Below are 21,468 nucleotides of genomic sequence, written 5' to 3'. Positions count from 1 at the left end.
GCATTTAAGACGAGTAAGTAATGTCCAATCAAATAAACCATATTTTTTACCGAAGCATTCAGACCCGGAGGTTCTTCTTCTCCTTCTCCCCCCCCCACACACACAACGATGTTTACATTTTATACTTATTACACTGTATTGTTGATGTTGATTGATGTTGTAGAGTTGCTCTGCCTTAAGTATTTCGTTGCATTGTATACTTGTATATGATGTAATGACAAATAAACTTGAACTTGAGTAGTGGCCAGTAGCCTACTTTTATGTGTGCTATTTTGCAGAAGACATCAGAGACAGAGAAACTTTACATGACAAAATGTGAGCTAAATACATTAAGCAGCAGTTTAATGCAGTATACCACAGAGATATCTTCAGATTAAAAGTATAAATACATCAAAAAGACAGTAATTGCTATAAAAGGGGATCATGTCAATGCAGCTTATCCATATACAGAAGTGGGAGACACTGTCACCAGTTAATGAGTAACTGAGTACAAACCAAGTTCAACAGCCATAAAAAAATCAACAAAATGGCTTGAATGAGATATGATATATGTCTGGCTTGAATGAGATATGATATATGTTTGAGAAATGTAGGTTTTAAACATGACTTGTCTTGATGCTGATTGCAAAGGCAAAACATCAACAAAATCATGAAACGTAATCTTCATTTCCCCCGAGGAACCTTTTCTCCAAGTGGAACTTCCATCAGTTTCTGTGAAAAATAGTAACAAATAAATAAATAAAAATACTTTGACGTGGACTGAATTGCAACATACAGACCCTACATAGGGAAGCACCCAACATTCAAACGATGTAAAGGAAATTTCTGGTATGCTCACATTAGTGATAAGGATAACTGACCTTCAACAATCGAGCATGGTACTCTTCCTCAGCCTCCCCCTCTTGCAGGTCCACCTGGTATCTCCTGCAGGCAACAATCACTTCGTTGTCTTCGTAGAGCAGGGCGGGGTCCAAAGTGTGTCCATTGATGAGACTAACCAGATACTCTCTGTAATGTTTGCTAAAATACACAGATAGGACCCCCATGAATGTACAATAAATTAATTGAAATTAATTATCTACTGTATGTCACCACAGTGGCAGTACAAATACCACCAACCATGGTTGGGTGGCAATAAAGTATCTTATATATTGTGTCAACACTCACTCGCATAGTCCAGCTTGCCCTGGCTGAGTTTGGACCCCACAGGGAGAGTCGGTCTGCTGACCCCCCTCGTCCTTCTGCTCCATCACTCCACATGAGTCTAGGACGGGGGGGGGAGGGGGAGAAGAGAATCAAATAAGCTAAACATTTGGGATAGAGAAAGGTATATGAGAGAAAGGGAGCGGATCATAGATGGGTGTACATAAGAGGAGATATGATGAAAAGGGAGTATATGAGATAAGCAACAGTTGGATACTAACAAGAGAGGACAAACAGAATGTTGTCCTACCAGTCAATGTTCCATTAGGGGGGTCAGTGTCGAACTCGACAGCATTCCTCTGTGGAAAAATCCCCAAAGAATGAACAACAATGAAACACTTCAGCTCTGAAACACAGAAAAGGAACATCCAGTGCTCGAGTAATTTCATTTTGAACATCAACAGCCCACCCACTTCTGACTGCTCAGTTATCATTGAACAAGCTATGTTTGACAGACTTTAGAGTGTGGAGTGTGCAGAGCGCTCTGAGTCTGTCGTCGAGAGACTACTTTACCTGCAACAGGGCCTGTAGTCTGGCAGGCTCCCAATCCCTGAGGTAGAAGAGGCAGTCACGTGGGTGATGAGCATGCAGACCTGTGATCTTACACTGGGCTGTCTTACATGCCGTCTAAGGGAATGAGGGAGAGAGAGAGATAGACAGGTGAGAGATAGACAAAACATAAACAGAGAGGGATGAGAGAGAGAGAGAGTGACGGGAAGACAGTTCAAAACTCCAGTAAAATACCAGTTTAAAAATACTGTGAGGGGCGACTCACTGTGTGGAAGGGATTGTTGCAGCCGCTACAGAACTGGTATCTGCACTGGGAGCAGTTGAAGTGCATGCAGCCCCCTTTGTTCAGGGCATACTGGAACTTACAATTAGGACAGGCTGGAGAGAGAGAGGCAGGGGCCAACAGAGATCAACAATGACACGAGGTTACAAATGATGATGATAATGATGACAAGTTGCCATAGTGTGTTTTAACAGGGTGACTGAGGTGTATAAGTGAACTCACTGATGCCGTTGTCACGCAGGTATCCAGCCAGACCCTGTCTCTGGTAGTCTGGGTCATTCTCCCTCTTCCACAATTGGAACTGCTCACATGACAGATTCTGGTGCTGAGGTTCCCACTGAGAGAGAGGGATGAAAGACGGAATTTATGAGGTCTCCTGTACAGTAGCTATCAAACTTCACACAGAATTGATATGCAGCAGCAAAGATTTCCTTGTACAGTATACTCACAGGCTTCTTGCATTGAGCGCAAAAGCTTTTAATGCAGTCTGGACAGGTGACTTTGAGCTGGTCCCCATCATAGATGAACCCAAAGGTGCACTGGAAAAGAAAGAGTAGGTGGTTGAAAAGGGTTTAGCAAGAATGAAATGTGATTGAGTTAAAAATCCGCTCACGTGACAGCACCACCGGAACATGGGGTCCTTCATCAGTGCATGCTCCATAAGCTTCTTGTGGAAGAGGTCATACACATCCTGCTCCAGACAGTCCCTCAGCTAAACAAAATAACAAATATAAAATCAACATGAAACATTCTAAATGATTCAGTTTAAAAATAAAGAAATAATAAAAAAAAAAAAAAATTCACACACACACAAATCTTGAATTCATCAGCACACATGACTGACCGACTCCCTTCTCCCCACATCCTTCCCTCCTTCCCTCTCTGTACCTGAATAATCAGGTTGGAGAAGTAGCTGTCCAGGTGCTCTGGGTCGTTGATGTCGGGACCTGCACAGACCGGACACACCATGTCTCTGATGTGCTTGTCTCGCACAGCGATGGTGAAGTGCTGCTTAAAACACTCATGGCACACTGAGCACTGGCATGAGGTCAAGGACTGCATCTGAGAGAGGTGGAGAGGGAATCATACTTATACTGTATAATAAGCTTGGGGCCAGTTTTTCCTGGTCAGGTATCATCGGAGATAGGGGAGGTTCTTGATTGAGAGAAAACCATATCTAGATTACACTGAAAGTCCATAGTACACAAAGATACAAACAGATGCCCAGTACCCCACCTTGCTCTGAGGGTAGATGCTGAGACAGCAGGGGCATTCGTTGTTGAGCAGCCGGCGGATGAATTCCCGGTCCTGAGACTCTCGGACAGCCTGGATCACGTCCTCCAGGGAGTACTGGGCCTCGGGCTCCTGGAGCAGGGACAGGGCAAGCTCACATCGCCCCCAACTGGGCAGATCGTACAGTGCAAGCAGGCGCCTGCACATCCGCTGAGAGAGCAGTGATGTTTAATAAAACGTTATTGTCCCACGCTTGGTCTTAAACGATAATGCATTGTTTGTGTAATATGTGGCATTGATGACTGACACACACACACACACACACACACACACACACACACACACACACACACACACACACACACACACACACACACACACACACACACACACACACAGTCAGAGAAGTACATCTTCTCACACACTATTCTTATTGTTTGGATTAGAAATAGCAAATAGCCTACTGTAGGTATGGGGGGCTAGGGATAATGTTTGGAGTTACAGTATAAGTTCAAGATAGGTGTGGGATTTAGGACCTTTAGTACCTGCTTGTCGGGATCTTTGGCATCAATGGGGGCCTCTGGCTGGTCACTCCAGAGTCGCTGGTGGAAGGGCTCCAGTAGAGGGCGCTGGAGCAGGGACAGAGCCCCCCGCACCTCTCCTCCACTCAGCCGCAGAGCCTGCTCACACTGGGCCGCCTCCCGGAAGCCCAACGAATGCAGTTCTCTCATCTACAGACATGCCCATACACATATCAATTGCTATACATTTACTTCACAGGGTTGACCATGAGACAGTGTACGGCAGTCAACTGTAAGCTCTGGGTAAAATGTTTGGATAATCAACCCTTGTGGTCAAATGGCTCCTTCTTACCTTAGCCTGTCTGTCTCTAAGCAGCTGTTGTACTGCTCTCTCAGAGTCACCCCCTGCTGCCAACCAGGCCAGCTTGGCCTCAGCCCTGGACAGCTGGATCCCTTCACCCAGAAGCACCTTGGGACTAGGCTGCTCAGGCGACACCCCATCCCTCTCTGTGTTATGCAGCATCCTAGAGTTTTGCTGAACCGAAGCTGCCATGGCACAGATTTCATCAAGTAGGTGGGGCAACTCTGATGTCAGCCAATCGCAGGCATTTATGTTACTGCCCTCAGAAACACAGAGGGCTGCGTACACCTCCTCAGGGCTGACTCCCGTCTTCTCTGCCTCCTAAGGAAGAGATTAAAGTGTAATTGATCTTGATGAATAACTACCTGATCCTGTTTCATTTCAACAGTCTACAGTGGCTTGCTGTTCTTGTCTCCGGTCTAACATTTGCACTGATTTAAAAACACAGGTTAAAGAAAAAGGGTGTATGCCTACTGGGAATTTGCTCTCACCTGCCTTGTTCTACCACACCCAATGATCACATCAGTGCAGATGAGGTACAGGGAGTCAAATTAGATTATTGAGGCACTAATAGTTTCCCTTGGGAACTAAACCTACCCGTATTTGACAGACAAGCTTTAGCCCCTCGTCCCTCATCAACTGCTGTCTCTTTATGTCCATGTTCACCCTGGGTTGGGGTTGGGGTCTCACAGGAGGGGGAGTTTGGTCTTGACTGGCAATCAGGAGGAGGGACTTTGGGCTTGTGACAGCTGGATCTTTGCCTGGCAAACTGCACACCTCACACACCACAGCAGGCTTGGAGTTCACATAGGTGCAGAACTGACACATCCACTACACAGAGATAGATAGATAGATAGATAGATAGATAGAGAGAGAGGAGATAAACTGAAGGTGCTGGACTGATTGGATGTCAGTGGGTATTTCCAAACTGAATTAAACATCAACAGCAGCAGAGAGTGCCAGAAATCCATTGAAAAGCAAACCTCTGTTTCTGTGTCCGCCGGGGGGCCTGGTGTCGATGGGGCTGATAGTACAGGTGTGACAGGGGCAGGAGTGGCCAGGCGGGGGCGCTCACAAACCTCACACAGGACACCGCTGCCTGGGTTCAAAACTGTGCAGCTCCTACACTGCCACTCTAAAAGAAAAATACAGCTATTTACTGACTTCTCTCAGCTACTGACTCTTCATGACTGTTACTGTAGCGGCTTCAAGCTTCACATGAACCACCTCTAACTGTCAGTCAAGGCAAGGTGATTGATATGTTGTCTGAATGTATATCATGCCAAGCCAAGTAGTCTGACCTATGTTGGATGGTGACTGCTCTGGATCCTCCTGTCCAACAGAGGCAGCAGTGGCCAGGCGGGGACGTTCACAGGTCACACACAGCACTACCTGGACCTCGTTGACTGTAGTGCATTGAGCACACACCCATGAGGACAGAGAGTGGCTAAGACAAACACACAGAAGAAACATGTGAGAAAGAGGTGATTATGTGTGATCCTGATTGTGTGTGTATTGAGTCAGTTATGACAATTCCCCATTTCTAACCTTAAGGCTCTTGGTTTGGCTGGAGTAATGACTGTTATGTTGTGACCCCCGCAGTCAGGGTGAGAATGGTAGAGTCTGTCACATTCCAAGCAAAGCTTCTTCACACAGGTGATGCAGTAGGCGGAGACAGGGGACACGCCACAGATGCAACAGGTCTCTGCAGGGGGTGTTAAAAATGTTAAATGTCACTTCACATATTCTTAAAATATCAAAATAAATTGTGGATTATTAAAACTGCTATTTTTATCAGGATTGGTCATTTCAACAAAATTTACACACTATTGCATAAGCTGTGATGATGACCCAAAGCTTACCCTGTATTTTTTCTCTCTTGTGATTGGCTCTGGATGGGTTGTGGTGAAAGAGAAGGTCACATGACTCACAGAACCATAGAGTACCACAGGAGGGGCAAAGGAGAGAGGGAGGGCCACCGCACATATGACATGACCAAGCTGAAAAGGGTAGAGAGACAAAGGGCAAGAGAATGCTTGTTGGGGTTGGTTTGATTAACATCCAAAAACAGTGTCAAGCAGGTTGTCAGATAGCACAGCCAACCGGGTAGGGAGTTCCCAGGTATTGGGTATACCTGTTAAGGGAGTGGCTGTCTCACCTGTGGGAGTTTTAGGGGGGGTTCCATGTGCAGGACTGTTGCTAGGTTTGGGTGTGGGAGGTAGGGGCTGGGAGTCTTTCACCCTCTCCCCACTCTCCTCTCCAGGAGGGATAACCACAGCATCTGTCACCAGCTCCAGGTCATCCTGCTGAAACCAGCACAACAGCATGACAACACGAATCACATGAGGAAGTAGAGGAGGACAAAAATAGAGATAGTGAGAGAAGATTGCAGTGGAGAGAGAATCCACCACCACCATTGAATTTGATTGAACTGCTGCACAGACCTGTAGGCCGAGGCATGGGATAATATCTTTGAAGATTTCTGGGTGAGGATGTATGTCCTAACAAACAATAAAAAGGAGTTAGTGAGAGACCTAACATGGAAACATCCTGGCAAAAGAATCAAGATGAGAATTACTCAAATAAATGTTTGTTTTTTTTAAATTATAAATCTACCGTAGTAGCTCTTCAATTTCTCCACTGAACATTCACCTTAATGAGCATGTCCAGCTCAGAGCGCAGGGTCATGATCTCAATGGTCACTGCAGCAACCTTCCCAATATCTGGATCAGTGACATCATCAGGGAAGCTGAGACCATCCGGCTGCTGATTGGAATAACCATAGAGAGACAGGACTGCCCTTCCACCCTGTGGGCAGGTAAACAGAGCAGACAACAGTTGAAACCTTTACTCTTAAAATGAGCCCAAATAAAACTCTCCCCTTTAACATCACTGGGTGGCACTGTCAACCTTCCTTATGTAAACTACTCCCTCTCCTTTTAACCATCTTAGAATGTGTAATGAAATCAATTTATGATGTGACCTTTAGACTCTTTAATCTGCAATATGCACCAGAAAGTAAACCATTACATATAATAACAAAAATCGGGCTGAGAATGCCTTGCAGGGTTAGTAGAGGCCTCTCTCCCTACCTCCTCACCTTGATGGCGTCCACAGTGGCCCTGAAGACTGGGTTGTTGTGCTTGACACTGCGCCAGTACTTGGGCCTGCTGGGGCTGGTAAGGTTGCAGCCATACTTCTCCAGGATGCTCAAGGCTTTGAATAGCCTACCCAGTTGCTCTCGTATCTGGCAGGGAGGTAGGGGAGATTCAAGATTCAAGATTCTTTATTTGTCACATGCATACAAGTATACAGTGAAATGCAAAAGTGACAGTGCCACAGAGTAGTGCAACAATAAGTTTTAAAATAGAATAAAATAAAATAAAATAGAAGTACTAAAAAAAATATCAACAGTATGAACAGTATGAACAGTATGAACAGTATGAACAGTATAAGCAGAGAGGGGGGTTGAGTGGGGGGTTAAGAGACTTTGTTGACCAAGTCCACTGTTTCAAAATATACAGTAATATAATGCCCTGTTGTGTGCGATATGAAACACCATTACTTCTACTACACTTATACATGAGAAAATAATGTATGTCAGGGGCAGCCGGCAGCCACAGGATGTGAGGAATTATATGACATGGTACAGGGTCACATGAAACGTACCACTGGGATGGAGAGAACTGCTCACCTCATGTCTGCTGTGCCCTTCTGCAGCATTGTCTCTCACCATGGTCTCGGCTGTGATGTGACGATACTTCTCTGATAGGGACAGGGGGATATGTGCCATGACATGGACATCTGCCGTCACTTCCTGAGCAGATCCTGACAAGGACAGATGGGACTCCGCTCTCTTCCTCACCTCCTCAAGTTGGGCTGACTGGGAGCTCATCATTCAGATTCTGAGGGACAGAGAACCATGGTGACAATACATATAAACTGAGACAGAGATAGAGGTGAGGAACAGAATGTATAATTAATTATGCTCTTACATCAATTTCACAGCTGAAGATTCAAATTAGGTTTTCACAAGGATAGTGTTATTTCTCAAATATTGCTTCTAGTTACATATTGCTACATGACAAAGTCAACACAAGCAAAGGTTTGATGACAGCCAATGCAGTACTAGCCAGCCAGCGACTTGCCTCATATGTGCTTTCAGAAGTATCCTGTGATCGGTTTCCTTTCAATCTTATCGATTGTGAGAAAATATTAAGGCAACATATACATTTTCAAAGTCTTAATATGAGTCTGCAGCATGAAAATCAAACCTACAGTAGTACTATTTTAGTTGACGCGGAAGTTACCACAGTTTCGATAGAGCAAGAGATGACGTCACGCGCAGAGTGGGCGGACTCTATTAAACGCAAATAACACTTTTTGGTATGCACAATGTAAACACATACACATTATTTTCATGTGAATTAGCCTCTATCAACACTTATTAATCAGTAATTTTGAGCAGAAATCAAACGACACTGCACTGTTAGAAACTGGATCTTATGTATGCCATTTTGGTTCACTCATAGTCCCTTTACAGATCCAAAATGGAAAGGATGCAGTGGATTACAAAAGTCATACTCGATCCTCTTTGGTTATGAGTAATTCAATTCATAATTACTTGCATGACAGAACAAACAGTTGCTAATTAAGAAAAGTAGACTAGAATTTCGTCCTCTGGAAAACTTCAATTTTTGAGGAAATTAATTCAGTGGGAGGTGCGAATAGATCAGGTGCCTTAATGTGAAATCGAAAGCAATCTTCTTTGAGGAAATAGACAACGGGTACGACGAGTTATTGGCCCTTTTATTTTTAAACTGTCTGCATACTCTCAACATTGCAACATGTCGAAAAGATCTGAACTGAAAATAAACAACGCGAGCGCAGGCAAGGTAAGCTATTAGATATCCTAAATGGCCACAATGTTTTCATCTTGTCATAAACCATCATTACGCACAATCTGAGACATGACCACTTTGAAGTGTCCATAAAGTAAAAAAAGAGAGATGGCCACACAGCATAAGGCAAGATAAACTTTAAACAATTGTATTATCTGGGCATTGTTCCCTTTCATTTTAAGTGCTACAGGCACACTGCATGCAACCAAGTTTAAAAGAAGGACAGTCCCTAGTCATCATGGCATGAAACCATTGCTTCGTAAAACGAAAGCAAGTCCCAACAAATAACGTAGGTTTCACACGTACGCGCATGGCTGTGTAGTATAACCTGTGAATACACCATGTCACTTTAATGCTTTGTTACACTTTCTCTTCTTTTCCTTTAGGTTGAAACCTTTCGCCAGTCCCTGTATCAACAGGTTTGTCCATGTGTATTGCGTGTCCTTACAAAAACATTTCATACAGTTCAGGTAGTAATTGTGCAAACTGTGTGGATAAAGATCACTGCTTTAAAAACCTTTTAAAGTTGAAAGAAGGGGGATTGTTGTTGACTACATTTATAATCAATGTTTGTTTTACAGGCAGATAATCTGTTCTCAAACTATATCCCCTTGAAGATTGTACAATTGGACAAACTGCTCAAGGTAGGGCACCCAGCAACATTACCCCCAGACTGGTTGGTTTACACAACATGGCTGTATGCACATTGGCGTATTGTAAAATAAACCTCCTTTCAATCTTCATCCTTTTTCTCCTCTCCTCCTATATCTTTCAGGAGGATTCTCTGAGTATCACAGACCTCTCCACACTCCAAGCTCCCCTTGACATCCCTATACCAGACCCTCCTACCCCAGAGGATGAGGTGACTACCATAGTAATATTAACAGCTGGAAATCGTAATGCTGCATGCTGCACCTCACAAGGCAAAACATTGATAATAAGAATGAGTCCAACAAGAAGTAGAAAGTTATAAAATGTTGAATTGCACACTATATTACTAAATACATTCATTTATTTCATAGAAAATGGATACGGACAATGATGATGAAAAGAAAAAGAAGAAAGGTAAAAGACTAAGCCCCCTCTCAATGGCCAGGGTGTGGAGACACAGCGGCTGTAATGTTGTTGAAATATTAATTTCCCTCTTCCTATCTCAGCTCCAAAATGCGGCTATATCAAAGGGAATGAGAAGATAGTGATATTGCTCGACAGGGTGAAACCAGAGATCCTGGCACTGAGAGAGACCTACATTACAGTAAGTATTCAAACTTACATTACATTTCACATTAATTGGTACTTTAAACTTCACATTAATTTGAGGTTTTATCATTAACAACAAAGCAGAAATGTACAGTTGAGATCAGGAAAGGTCTGCTGCATATTTTGGTTATATAAAAGTGGTGCATGGCTTGGATACTGGATACTATAATCAACCAAGGATGCAATTATCATGACATTCACACATATCATGTGTTCTTCTAGGTGTCCTGCTGGATTCAGCATCTTATCCCGAAAATAGAGGATGGAAACGACTTTGGGGTTGCTATCCAGGTACATTGTCAACAAATATGTAATTGTATGTTATCAAACATTGGGACTGCCCCTCTCCAGATCATCTGTTCAGTTATATTCAAATTCAGAAGTACTCATTCGTGAAGATATACCAACCAAAAACTTGCAGTTACACATCATACAGTTAACAGAACTATATCAATGCTACTAGTATTTCTGATCTGGGAAAAGAGCATTTAAGTATGCTGCTCCCTTAGCTTGGAATCAGTTGCAAAATTACCTGAATCTTTGGGAGCTGGTCTCACTGGATGCATTTAAAGTCATTCTAAATGACTTGGAGGCAGGCACATCTGGCTGTAGATGTTTTGGCTGATTCATATTGCCCCTTGTTTGATCCCTGATGTTATTGACTTGTGACAAATATTGATGAATATTTTTGATATTTTTGATTCTGTGTTTTCATTGTTATGTTTCTTTTTTAATGTCTGCAACCGTGTTAATTGTGCTGCTGCCTGTATTGGCCAGGATGTTCTTGTAAAAGAGATTTTTAATCTCAATTAGACTTTCCCTGGTTAAATAAAGGTTATAATAATAATTTCTCTGAAATGTATTACAGGAGAAGATCTTGGAGAGACTAGCCGCAGTGAAGACAAAAGTGGACGGCTTTCAAACCAACATTAACAAGTAGGCCAGATTTTCATGCTCATCATTAATTTGATGCTCTGGTATTTATATAATAACCATAGTCTTATAATAATTGATGTTGCCTGAAGATTTCAGTAGTACAATGTAACAGGTATAATGTCTCCTTTACATTGTAGGTATTTTTCAGAGAGGGGTGATGCAGTGGCTAAAGCCTCCAAAGACACTCATGTGGTGAGATCATGGTTCTCTGAGAATTGCTTTTTGGATTGGTGTAGTCTACATAGACACCCTTTCCGCCATTGGATTGACCTTTTCCTTTTTGTTTTCAGATGGACTATCGCTCTCTTGTCCATGAAAAGGACGAGGCTATCTACTCTGAGATAAGAGTAATTGTCCTGGATATGCGTGGCTTCTACGTAAGTGACTATAGATGTGGGAGTGTCAAACAATCAATAATAAGTCTACTTTAGAGCTAAGATTTAACTGGCAGCTTGTCAGCTGGCTATATATGTATGATGGATACAAATTAATCCCATAAACAACTTCCATCTGTGTTCATTGTAGGCGGAATTGTATGACATCATCAGCAAGAACCTGGAAAAAGTCACCAATCCAAAAGGAGAGGAGAAGCCCTCAATGTATTGAGATATACATGAATGAGGGGAGAGGGGATAATGGGGTGGCATTCCTAGTTGAAAACTTTGTCTTTGAGACTTCTAATTTTCAGGGGTATACAATACCAATTAGTCTTGTTTGTATGTCAGCAGTACTACTAATGAATCAATCCCAGAACCTTCTTTTCAGATGTCAATAAACATATCTTTGATATTTAATTCTGAGCCAAGGACTGAGAAACTCAAGATTGCAACTTTTGAGCCATTGATTAACAGTTATTCTATTGTCCAAGCAACCCTTCTGCTCATGAGTTTTTATTTGTTTGCGGAAAGAAAAAAAAGATCAGTCATGAGTATGACTGCTCAATTTAGTGCCATGTGTAACGTCTAACAATCTCTTACACAGCACTGCCGAGGCTGCATACAGTAACCTATGTTTCAGAAGTCATTTCATGACTGAACCATTGTAGAGTAATATTAATGTAAACACAATAGACATTTAATTTCCCTAACATGGCTCACTACATGCAGATTTAGGGGTTAAAAAGGAATACAACTGAGGTGGTTCATTTCAATTACAAATCATTTTGTGATTTATTCATAACAAAAACTGGTTTCATACCTCATATTTGTGAGTCATTTTACACATGTTTAAGTTCAAATCAATCGCTGCACTGTACACAGGTTTATCAAGGCTCCATTAGGAAAGCTTTTGTTACAAAAAATATTTTCTCAAAATAGAAATACCAAAAATGAAAATAATCACCAACTTAGGAAAGGGAAGGCAAGTATACAATACACCCACAACATAAAGGTGTCAGCGTTACACTGCTTCTCTTTTCATACTTCAGGCCCTTCGCCTCCAAGTATGAGCTGGAAAATAATTGAGAAAGGAATAGTAGTAGTAGTGACAAGTCAGTACAACAGGAACTGCCTGCTCCCATGCTGTTCATACAACGTTTCAACAGAGTAGGTCTGATCAGGCTTGACGAAAACCTACTTAGTTGAAACATTGCAATAAGCTGCATGGGAGCATACGGCAGTGTGCAGGTGTTTTCTTCCATTCCTTTGACAATTTATGCACCTTACACCTGGAAACAAGTTGTATGTGTGTACTTTCCTTTTGAAGTAACATTCGGTTGCATAATACAACAGCATTTGACCATCTAATGATTGACAATTGTTTATTGCAAGTGATATTTGCTTACCATTGTAATGTTGTTACCATTGAGTAGGATCTGATCCAGTTTAGTTATCCTTCTTCCCTCTGGTGTTATTTCACTAAAACACAGTCATCAAAGACTTGATTACACCAAGAGAACAATCTGAGCAATCATATAGTCTACTTTAAAGTAGCCCTGTGATATCAATCCTTAAATGATACTTACAATTCTGTCACATCCTCAAGCACCATGTCTGTAATATGGTAAAGGAAGATTCCATACACAGTGTTGACAATATGAATAGCCTGTGTATGGTATGAAACATTGTTAATGATAGCCTGCAATGCCTAATGGGTTAAACTAAATATAATAGCAAGTATATACTACAACAATTGTGCACAATGAGGTGTTTCGTTGGGTTAGGCCAAACCATCGAAACCCAACAAGGTGCCAACAATTTCTTTGTCATTCTTCATGATCATGTGAATACGAGAACCAATACATTTGTCCACGAGCTCTAAAAGAAAGAAAAAGATGTGGGAAATGACAGGAATTAGAATAGCACTACACTTCTGAGGCAGCACTGCCTGCCGCTTATATCATTCAACTCTTCAGATGACTTCTTTGATGGAAGTAACCCTGACTCTAAATCCCAGCTCAACTCCTACCCCTGGAGACAATGGATAGGTTTAAACAAGATGGTAATGCATCTTGCCCTCTGTTCACCATCTTGCTGACATCTATCCCAACCTATGAGATGTAGCCTACCCAATTGGCTGGGGCAACGTTACATAATTGTATTGTTATATCTATAACAGGTATGACTGTCATGAAGAATAGGGAGTCATCAGTCTGTCAGTTCTATGACGGGTTGATTTGGGATTCATTCAAACTGGGAGTCGGAGCATCATCTTTCCCGCGACATTTTTAACGTTGTTCGTGAGTTCAATACCAAGCTACACACCAAATAACAAGACAGTTACTACCAATTTCGATTTATATTTTGCAACATTGTGGCAATGACGTGGTTAGCTAACGTCAGCTAGTATGCCTTTCCTGCTACTTTTACCGTCGATTTTACTTTGTTCTACTAGCTTGCTGTCAAAGCAATGCGGTCATGCTACTCATGCTGACACTACGATCTAGCTAAATATCAGCCTTGCATTGCACACATCTGCCAACATATATACAAAACGACTATGTATGGGATCAACAGTGTGCTTGTAACTGTATGTTGATGGCGTCCACAGTGGCCCTGAAGACTGGGTTGTTGTGCTTGACACTGCGCCAGTACTTGGGCCTGCTGGGGCTGGTAAGGTTGCAGCCATACTTCTCCAGGATGCTCAAGGCTTTGAATAGCCTACCCAGTTGCTCTCGTATCTGGCAGGGAGAGAGCAGAGGTAGGGGAGAGGGGGGTTGAGTGGGGGGTTAAGAGACTTTGTTGACCAAGTCCACTGTTTCAAAATATACAGTAATATAATGCCCTGTTGTGTGCGATATGAAACACCATTACTTCTACTACACTTATACATGAGAAAATAATGTATGTCAGGGGCAGCCGGCAGCCACAGGATGTGAGGAATTATATGACATGGTACAGGGTCACATGAAACGTACCACTGGGATGGAGAGAACTGCTCACCTCATGTCTGCTGTGCCCTTCTGCAGCATTGTCTCTCACCATGGTCTCGGCTGTGATGTGACGATACTTCTCTGATAGGGACAGGGGGATATGTGCCATGACATGGACATCTGCCGTCACTTCCTGAGCAGATCCTGACAAGGACAGATGGGACTCCGCTCTCTTCCTCACCTCCTCAAGTTGGGCTGACTGGGAGTTCATCATTCAGATTCTGAGGGACAGAGAACCATGGTGACAATACATATAAACTGAGACAGAGATAGAGGTGAGGAACAGAATGTATAATTAATTATGCTCTTACACCAGTTCACAGATAATGTTGTTGCCAAGTTCAGGGAATTACTCTTTCTGCTGAAGATTCAAATTAGGTTTTCACAAGGATAGTGTTATTTCTCAAATATTGCTTCTTGTTACATATTGCTACATGACAAAGTCAACACAAGCAAAGGTTTGATGACAGCCAATGCAGTACTAGCCAGCCAGCGACTTGCCTCATATGTGCTTTCAGAAGTATCCTGTGATCGGTTTCCTTTCAATCTTATCGATTGTGAGAAAATATTAAGGCAACATATACATTTTCAAAGTCTTAATATGAGTCTGCAGCATGAAAATCAAACCTACAGTAGTACTATTTTAGTTGACGCGGAAGTTACCACAGTTTCGATAGAGCAAGAGATGACGTCACGCGCAGAGTGGGCGGACTCTATTAAACGCAAATAACACTTTTTGGTATGCACAATGTAAACACATACACATTATTTTCATGTGAATTAGCCTCTATCAACATTTATTAATCAGTAATTTTGAGCAGAAATCAAACGACACTGCACTGTTAGAAACTGGATCTTATGTATGCCATTTTGGTTCACTCATAGTCCCTTTACAGATCCAAAATGGAAAGGATGCAGTGGATTACCAAAGTCATACTCGATCCTCTTTGGTGATGAGTAATTCAATTCATAATTACTTGCATGACAGAACAAACAGTTGCTAATTAAGAAAAATAGACTTGAATTTCGCCCTATGTGAAACTTCAATTGTTGAGGAAATTAATTCAGTGGGAGTTGCGAATAGATCAGGTGCCTTAATGTGAAATCGAAAGCAATCTACTTGGAGGAAATAGACAACGGGTACGACGAGTTACTGGCCCTTTTGTTTTTAAACTGTCTGCATACTCTCAACATTGCAACATGTCGAAAAGATCTGAACTGAAAATAAACAACGCGAGCGCAGGCAAGGTAAGCTATTAGATATCCTAAATGGCCACAATGTTTTCATCTTGTCATAAACCATCATTACGCACAATCTGAGACATGACCACTTTGAAGTGGTGAAGTAAAGTAAAAAAAGAGAGAGATGGCCACACAGCATAAGGCAATATAAACTTCAAACAATTGTATTATCTGGGCATTGTTCCCTTTCATTTTAAGTGCTACAGGCACACTGCATGCAACCAAGTTTGAAAGAAGGACAGTCCCTAGTCATCATGGCATGAAACCATTGCTTCGTAAAACGAAAGCAAGTCCCAACAAATAACGTAGGTTTCACACGTACGCGCATGGCTGTGTAGTATAACCTGTGAATACTCTTCTTTTCCTTTAGGTTGAAACCTTTCGCCAGTCCCTGTATCAAGAGGTTTGTCCATGTGTATTGCGTGTTATTCTTGTGTCCTTACAAAAACATTTCATACAGTTCAGGTAGTAATTGTGCAAACTGTGTGGATAAAGATCACTGCTTTAAAAACCTTTTAAAGTTGAAAGAAGGGGGATTGTTGTTGACTACATTTATAATCAATGTTTGTTTTACAGGCAGATAATCTGTTCTCAAACTATATCCCCTTGAAGATTGTACAATTGGACAAACTGCTCAAGGTAGGGCACCCAGCAACATTACCCCCAGACTGGTTGGTTTACACAACATGGCTGTATGCACATTGGCGTATTGTAAAATAAACCTCCTTTCAATCTTCATCCTTTTTCTCCTCTCCTCCTATATCTTTCAGGAGGATTCTCTGAGTATCACAGACCTCTCCACACTCCAAGCTCCCCTTGACATCCCTATACCAGACCCTCCTACCCCAGAGGATGAGGTGACTACCATAGTAATATTAACAGCTGGAAATCGTAATGCTGCATGCTGCACCTCACAAGGCAAAACATTGATAATAAGAATGAGTCCAACAAGAAGTAGAAAGTTATAAAATGTTGAATTGCACACTATATTACTAAATACATTCATTTATTTCATAGAAAATGGATACGGACAATGATGATGAAAAGAAAAAGAAGAAAGGTAAAAGACTAAGCCCCCTCTCAATGGCCAGGGTGTGGAGACACAGCGGCTGTAATGTTGTTGAAATATTAATTTCCCTCTTCCTATCTCAGCTCCAAAATGCGGCTATATCAAAGGGAATGAGAAGATAGTGATATTGCTCGACAGGGTGAAACCAGAGATCCTGGCACTGAGAGAGACCTACATTACAGTAAGTATTCAAACTTACATTACATTTCACATTAATTGGTACTTTAAACTTCACATTAATTTGAGGTTTTATCATTAACAACAAAGCAGAAATGTACAGTTGAGATCAGGAAAGGTCTGCTGCATGTGAGGTAGAATATGGCAACAGTGACATCTTTTGGTTATATAAAAGTGGTGCATGGCTTGGATACTGGATACGATAATCAACCAAGAATGCAATTATCATGACATTCACACATATCATGTGTTTTTCTAGGTGTCCTGCTGGATTCAGCATCTTATCCCGAAAATAGAGGATGGAAACGACTTTGGGGTTGCTATCCAGGTACATTGTCAACAAATATGTAATTGTATGTTATCAAACATTGGGACTGCCCCTCTCCAGATCATCTGTTCAGTTATATTCAAATTCAGAAGTACTCATTCATGAAGATATACCAACCAAAAACTTGCAGTCACACATCATACAGTTAACAGAACTATATCAATGCTACTGGTATTTCTGATCTGGGAAAAGGGCATTTAAGTATGCTGCTCCCTCAGCTTGGAATCAGTTGCAAAATTACCTGAATCTTTGGGAGCTGGTCTCACTGGATGCATTTAAAGTAATTCTAAATGACTTGGAGGCAGGCACATCTGGCTGTAGATGTTTTGGCTGATTCATATTGCCCCTTGTTTGATCCCTGATGTTAATGACTTGTGACAAATATTGATGAATATTTTTGATTCTGTGTTTTCATTGTTATGTTTGTTTTTTTAACGTCTGCAACCGTGTTAATTGTGCTGCTGCCTGTATTGGCCAGGATGTACTTGTAAAAGAGATTTTTAATCTCAATTAGACTTTCCCTGGTTAAATAAAGGTTATAATAATAATTTCTCTGAAATGTATTACAGGAGAAGATCTTGGAGAGACTAGCCGCAGTGAAGACAAAAGTGGACGGCTTTCAAACCAACATTAACAAGTAGGCCAGATTTTCATGCTCATCATTAATTTGGTGCTCGGGTATTTATATAATAACCATAGTCTTATAATAATTGATGTTGCCTGAAGATTTCAGTAGTACAATGTAACAAGTATAATGTCTCCTTTACATTGTAGGTATTTTTCAGAGAGGGGTGATGCAGTGGCTAAAGCCTCCAAAGACACTCATGTGGTGAGATCATGGTTCTCTGAGAATTGCTTTTTGGATTGGTGTAGTCTACATAGACACCCTTTCCGCCATTGGATTGACCTTTTCCTTTTTGTTTTCAGATGGACTATCGCTCTCTTGTCCATGAAAAGGACGAGGCTATCTACTCTGAGATAAGAGTAATTGTCCTGGATATGCGTGGCTTCTACGTAAGTGACTATAGATGTTGGAGTGTCAAACAATCATCAATAATAAGTCTACTTTAGAGCTAAGATTTAACTGGCAGCTTGTCAGCTGGCTATATATGTATGATGGATACAAATTAATCCCATAAACAACTTCCATCTGTGTTCATTATAGGCGGAATTGTATGACATCATCAGCAAGAACCTGGAAAAAGTCACCAATCCAAAAGGAGAGGAGAAGCCCTCAATGTATTGAGATATACATGAATGAGGGGAGAGGGGATAATGGGGTGGCATTCCTAGTTGAAAACTTTGTCTTTGAGACTTCTAATTTTCAGGGGTATACAATACCAATTAGTCTTGTTTGTATGTCAGCAGTACTACTAATGAATCAATCCCAGAACCTTCTTTTCAGATGTCAATAAACATATCTTTGATATTTAATTCTGAGCCATGGACTGAGAAACTCAAGATTGCAACTTTTGAGCCATTGATTAACAGTTATTCTATTTTCCAAGAGATTCTATTGTCCAAGCAACCCTTCTGCTCATGAGTTTTTATTTGTTTGCGGAAAGAAAAAAAAAATCAGTCATGAGTATGACTGCTCAATTTAGTGCCATGTGTAACGTCTAACAATCTCTTACACAGCACTGCCGAGGCTGCATACAGTAACCTATGTTTCAGAAGTCATTTCATGACTGAACCATTGTAGAGTAATATTAATGTAAACACAATAGACATTTAATTTCCCTAACATGGCTCACTACATGCAGATTTAGGGGTTAAAAAGGAATACAACTGAGGTGGTTCATTTCAATTACAAATCATTTTGTGATTTATTCATAACAAAAACTGGTTTCATACCACATATGAGTCATTTTACACATGTTTAAGTTCAAATCAATCGCTGCACTGTACACAGGTTTATCAACGCTCCATTAGGAAAGCTTTTGTTACAAAAAATATTTCCTCAAAATAAAAATACCAAAAATGAAAATAATCACCAACTTAGGAAAGGGAAGGCAAGTATACAATACACCCACAACATAAAAAGGTGTCAGCGTTACACTGCTTCTCTTTTCATACTTCAGGCCCTTCGCCTCCAGGTATGAGCTGGAAAATAATTGAGAAAGGAATAGTAGTAGTAGTGACAAGTCAGTACAACAGGAACTGCCTGCTCCCATGCTGTTCATACAACGTTTCAACAGAGTAGGTCTGATCAGGCTTGACGAAAACCTACTTAGTTGAAACATATAAGCCGCATGGGAGCATACGGCAGTGTGCAGGTGTTTTCTTCCATTCCTTTGACAATTTATGCACCTTACACCTGGAAACAAGTTGTATGTGTGTACTTTCCTTTTGAAGTAACATTTGGTTGCAAAATACTACAGCATTTGACCATCTAATGATTGATATTTGCTTACCATTGTAATGTTGTTACCATTGAGTAGGATCTGGTCCAGTTTAGTTATCCTTCTTCCCTCTGGTGTTATTTCACTAAAACACAGTCATCAAAGACTTGATTACACCAAGAGAACAATCTGAGCAATCATATTCTACTTTATAGGCTACTTTAATGTAGCCCTGTGATATCAATCCTTAAATGATACTTACAATTCTGTCACATCCTCAAGCACCATGTCTGTAATATGGTAAAGGAAGATTCCATACACAGTGTTGACAATATGAATAGCCTGTGTACGGTATGAAACATTGTTAATGATAGCCTGCAATGCCTAATGGGTTAAACTAAATATAATAGCAAGTATATACTACAACAATTGTGCACAATGAGATGTTGGAAATATTTCTGGAAAGGATACTGACAAAATCATCGAAACCCAACAAGGTGCCAACAATTTCTTTGTCATTCTTCATGACTATGTGAATACGAGAACCAATACATTTGTCCACGAGCTCTAAAAGAAAGAAAAAGATGTGGGAAATGACAGGAATTAGAATAGCACTACACTTCTGAGGCAGCACTGCCTGCCGCTTGTATCATTCAACTCTTCACATGACTTCTTTGATCAGTCATTAAGATCCAAATAAGTTCTTTAAGATCCAAATAAGTGCCTAGCTCAACTCCTACCCCTGTCTGGGCACTTATTTGGATCTTAAAGAATTGGATAGGTTTAAACAAGATGGTAATGCATCTTGCCCTCTGTTCACCATCTTGCTAACATCTATCCCAACCTATGAGATGTAGCCTACCCAATTGGCTGGGGCAACGTTACATAATTGTATTGTTATATGTATAACAGGTATGACTGTCATGAAGAATAGGGAGTCATCAGTCTGTCAGTTCTATGACGGGTTGATTAGGGATTCATTCAAACTGGGAGTCGGAGCATCATCTTTCCCGCGAGATTTTTTAACGTTGTTCGTTAGTTCAATACCAAGCTACACACCAAATAACAAGACAGTTACTACCTATTCGATTCGTATTTTGCAACATTGTGGCAATCACGTGGTTAGATAACGTCAGCTAGTATGCCTTTGGTGTTACTTTTACCGTCGATTTTACTTTGCTCTACTAGCTTGCTGTCAAAGCAATGCGGTCATGCTACTCATGCTGACACTACGGTCTAACTAAATATCAGCCTTGCATTGCACACATCTGCCAACATATATACAAAACGACTACCTATGGGATCAACAGGATGCTTGTAACTGTAAAATAAAGATATCGTTAAAAAACATACGAACCAAGAGGGAGCAACTGCGATGGGTTTGTAGCTGGTGTAGCCGCCATGTTTAGTTGAATAAGACTAATGTAATCAATAGGAAAAATGAAAGATGATAAGCAGACCAAAACAATCGATTAAAGAACTATCGTTCAAACAACAACGTAACCAGAGATGGTATACAGGTATTTGATGTAACCAGATTAATTATCTTTGATGTAACATTAATTATATAATATGTAAATGTAATTATTTGATGACTTAATTGCAATGTAGTGAGGTGTTGTTGTTATTTGTGTTTTTTTAAATTGAATGACGATGTTGTCTATTGCAATAAGACAGTTATGATTTTTATTGATACCAGTCAAACTCATTTTATGGATAGCTCCATACACAG

At 41.1% G+C, this 21,468-nt stretch overlaps 5 protein-coding genes across 7 annotated transcripts; 2 read left to right on the top strand and 3 right to left on the bottom strand.

The window, feature by feature from the left end:
- Window positions 1–316: 316 nt before the first annotated feature.
- LOC310809030 (E3 ubiquitin-protein ligase RNF31-like) lies at window positions 317–8,434 on the bottom strand. The gene is made up of 24 exons (XM_083676151.1): window positions 8,260–8,434; window positions 7,806–8,016; window positions 7,212–7,358; window positions 6,764–6,919; window positions 6,556–6,612; window positions 6,270–6,417; window positions 5,974–6,111; window positions 5,660–5,816; window positions 5,413–5,558; window positions 5,095–5,246; window positions 4,709–4,942; window positions 4,103–4,432; window positions 3,775–3,960; window positions 3,233–3,439; window positions 2,885–3,058; window positions 2,610–2,708; window positions 2,446–2,535; window positions 2,219–2,333; window positions 1,979–2,091; window positions 1,717–1,830; window positions 1,454–1,502; window positions 1,168–1,264; window positions 861–1,020; window positions 317–711 (listed from the first exon to the last, which is right to left on the bottom strand). The coding sequence occupies exons 2-24, from the start codon at window positions 8,007–8,009 to the stop codon at window positions 664–666; spliced, it is 3,321 nt and encodes a 1,106-aa protein (XP_083532277.1). The 5' UTR covers window positions 8,010–8,016; window positions 8,260–8,434; the 3' UTR covers window positions 317–663.
- Window positions 8,435–8,723: 289 nt separating this feature from the next.
- LOC310806084 (proteasome activator complex subunit 2-like) lies at window positions 8,724–12,008 on the top strand. Its single transcript, XM_083672040.1, has 11 exons — window positions 8,724–9,006; window positions 9,399–9,431; window positions 9,594–9,656; window positions 9,788–9,874; window positions 10,035–10,077; window positions 10,170–10,267; window positions 10,495–10,563; window positions 11,141–11,208; window positions 11,346–11,400; window positions 11,499–11,585; window positions 11,734–12,008. The coding sequence occupies exons 1-11, from the start codon at window positions 8,959–8,961 to the stop codon at window positions 11,812–11,814; spliced, it is 732 nt and encodes a 243-aa protein (XP_083528166.1). The 5' UTR covers window positions 8,724–8,958; the 3' UTR covers window positions 11,815–12,008.
- A 76-nt stretch (window positions 12,009–12,084) lies between these two features.
- Window positions 12,085–15,284, bottom strand: LOC310806102 (E3 ubiquitin-protein ligase RNF31-like). 3 transcript variants are annotated; one of them, XM_083672062.1, is made up of 6 exons: window positions 15,080–15,284; window positions 14,589–14,799; window positions 14,175–14,326; window positions 13,172–13,463; window positions 12,992–13,064; window positions 12,085–12,656 (listed from the first exon to the last, which is right to left on the bottom strand). In XM_083672062.1, exons 2-4 carry the CDS (start codon window positions 14,790–14,792, stop codon window positions 13,412–13,414), a joined length of 408 nt encoding a protein of 135 aa, XP_083528188.1. In that variant the 5' UTR covers window positions 14,793–14,799; window positions 15,080–15,284; the 3' UTR covers window positions 12,085–12,656; window positions 12,992–13,064; window positions 13,172–13,411. The 3 variants fall into 3 exon arrangements, with proteins under 3 accessions (XP_083528188.1, XP_083528189.1, XP_083528190.1); XM_083672063.1 differs by lacking the exon at window positions 15,080–15,284 and adding an exon at window positions 14,890–15,068; XM_083672064.1 differs by having other exon boundaries at window positions 13,172–14,326; window positions 15,080–15,282.
- Window positions 15,285–15,456: 172 nt separating this feature from the next.
- On the top strand, window positions 15,457–18,834 carry LOC310806095 (proteasome activator complex subunit 2-like). Its single transcript, XM_083672049.1, has 11 exons — window positions 15,457–15,826; window positions 16,191–16,223; window positions 16,397–16,459; window positions 16,591–16,677; window positions 16,838–16,880; window positions 16,973–17,070; window positions 17,326–17,394; window positions 17,964–18,031; window positions 18,169–18,223; window positions 18,322–18,408; window positions 18,560–18,834. The coding sequence occupies exons 1-11, from the start codon at window positions 15,779–15,781 to the stop codon at window positions 18,638–18,640; spliced, it is 732 nt and encodes a 243-aa protein (XP_083528175.1). The 5' UTR covers window positions 15,457–15,778; the 3' UTR covers window positions 18,641–18,834.
- A 91-nt stretch (window positions 18,835–18,925) lies between these two features.
- Window positions 18,926–21,139, bottom strand: lsm5 (LSM5 homolog, U6 small nuclear RNA and mRNA degradation associated; the record flags this gene model as incomplete). Its single annotated transcript, XM_083672094.1, has 5 exons — window positions 18,926–19,497; window positions 19,809–19,881; window positions 19,999–20,026; window positions 20,208–20,303; window positions 21,094–21,139. 5 exons carry the CDS (start codon window positions 21,137–21,139, stop codon window positions 19,465–19,467), a joined length of 276 nt encoding a protein of 91 aa, XP_083528220.1. The 3' UTR covers window positions 18,926–19,464.
- Window positions 21,140–21,468: the final 329 nt, after the last annotated feature.

The sequence above is a fragment of the Argentina silus genome (assembly GCF_951799395.1).
Source record: "Argentina silus genome assembly, chromosome: 1".
Classification (NCBI taxonomy): Eukaryota; Metazoa; Chordata; class Actinopteri; order Argentiniformes; family Argentinidae; genus Argentina; species Argentina silus.
This window is presented reverse-complemented; position numbering and strand designations above follow the sequence as displayed.

Excerpts from the sequence above, each read along its gene's own strand:
- LOC310809030 (XM_083676151.1), bottom strand. The coding sequence starts at position 8,009 with ATGATGAGCTCCCAGTCAGCCCAACTTGAGGAGGTGAGGAAGAGAGCG. Across the intron at positions 3,961-4,102 it reads TTAGAGACAGACAGGCTAAG|ATGAGAGAACTGCATTCGTT; the intron begins GTAAGAAGGAGC and ends GCATGTCTGTAG. Across the intron at positions 2,092-2,218 it reads CCTGCGTGACAACGGCATCA|CCTGTCCTAATTGTAAGTTC; the intron begins GTGAGTTCACTT and ends CTCTCTCTCCAG.
- LOC310806084 (XM_083672040.1), top strand. The coding sequence starts at position 8,959 with ATGTCGAAAAGATCTGAACTGAAAATAAACAACGCGAGCGCAGGCAAG. Across the intron at positions 9,875-10,034 it reads CTCCTACCCCAGAGGATGAG|AAAATGGATACGGACAATGA; the intron begins GTGACTACCATA and ends TTTATTTCATAG. Across the intron at positions 10,078-10,169 it reads TGAAAAGAAAAAGAAGAAAG|CTCCAAAATGCGGCTATATC; the intron begins GTAAAAGACTAA and ends TTCCTATCTCAG.
- LOC310806102 (XM_083672062.1), bottom strand. The coding sequence starts at position 14,792 with ATGATGAACTCCCAGTCAGCCCAACTTGAGGAGGTGAGGAAGAGAGCG. Across the intron at positions 14,327-14,588 it reads AAGGGCACAGCAGACATGAG|ATACGAGAGCAACTGGGTAG; the intron begins GTGAGCAGTTCT and ends TCTCCCTGCCAG. Across the intron at positions 13,464-14,174 it reads GTGGACGCCATCAACATACA|AGCTCGTGGACAAATGTATT; the intron begins GTTACAAGCACA and ends TCTTTCTTTTAG.
- LOC310806095 (XM_083672049.1), top strand. The coding sequence starts at position 15,779 with ATGTCGAAAAGATCTGAACTGAAAATAAACAACGCGAGCGCAGGCAAG. Across the intron at positions 16,881-16,972 it reads TGAAAAGAAAAAGAAGAAAG|CTCCAAAATGCGGCTATATC; the intron begins GTAAAAGACTAA and ends TTCCTATCTCAG. Across the intron at positions 18,224-18,321 it reads CCTCCAAAGACACTCATGTG|ATGGACTATCGCTCTCTTGT; the intron begins GTGAGATCATGG and ends TTTTGTTTTCAG.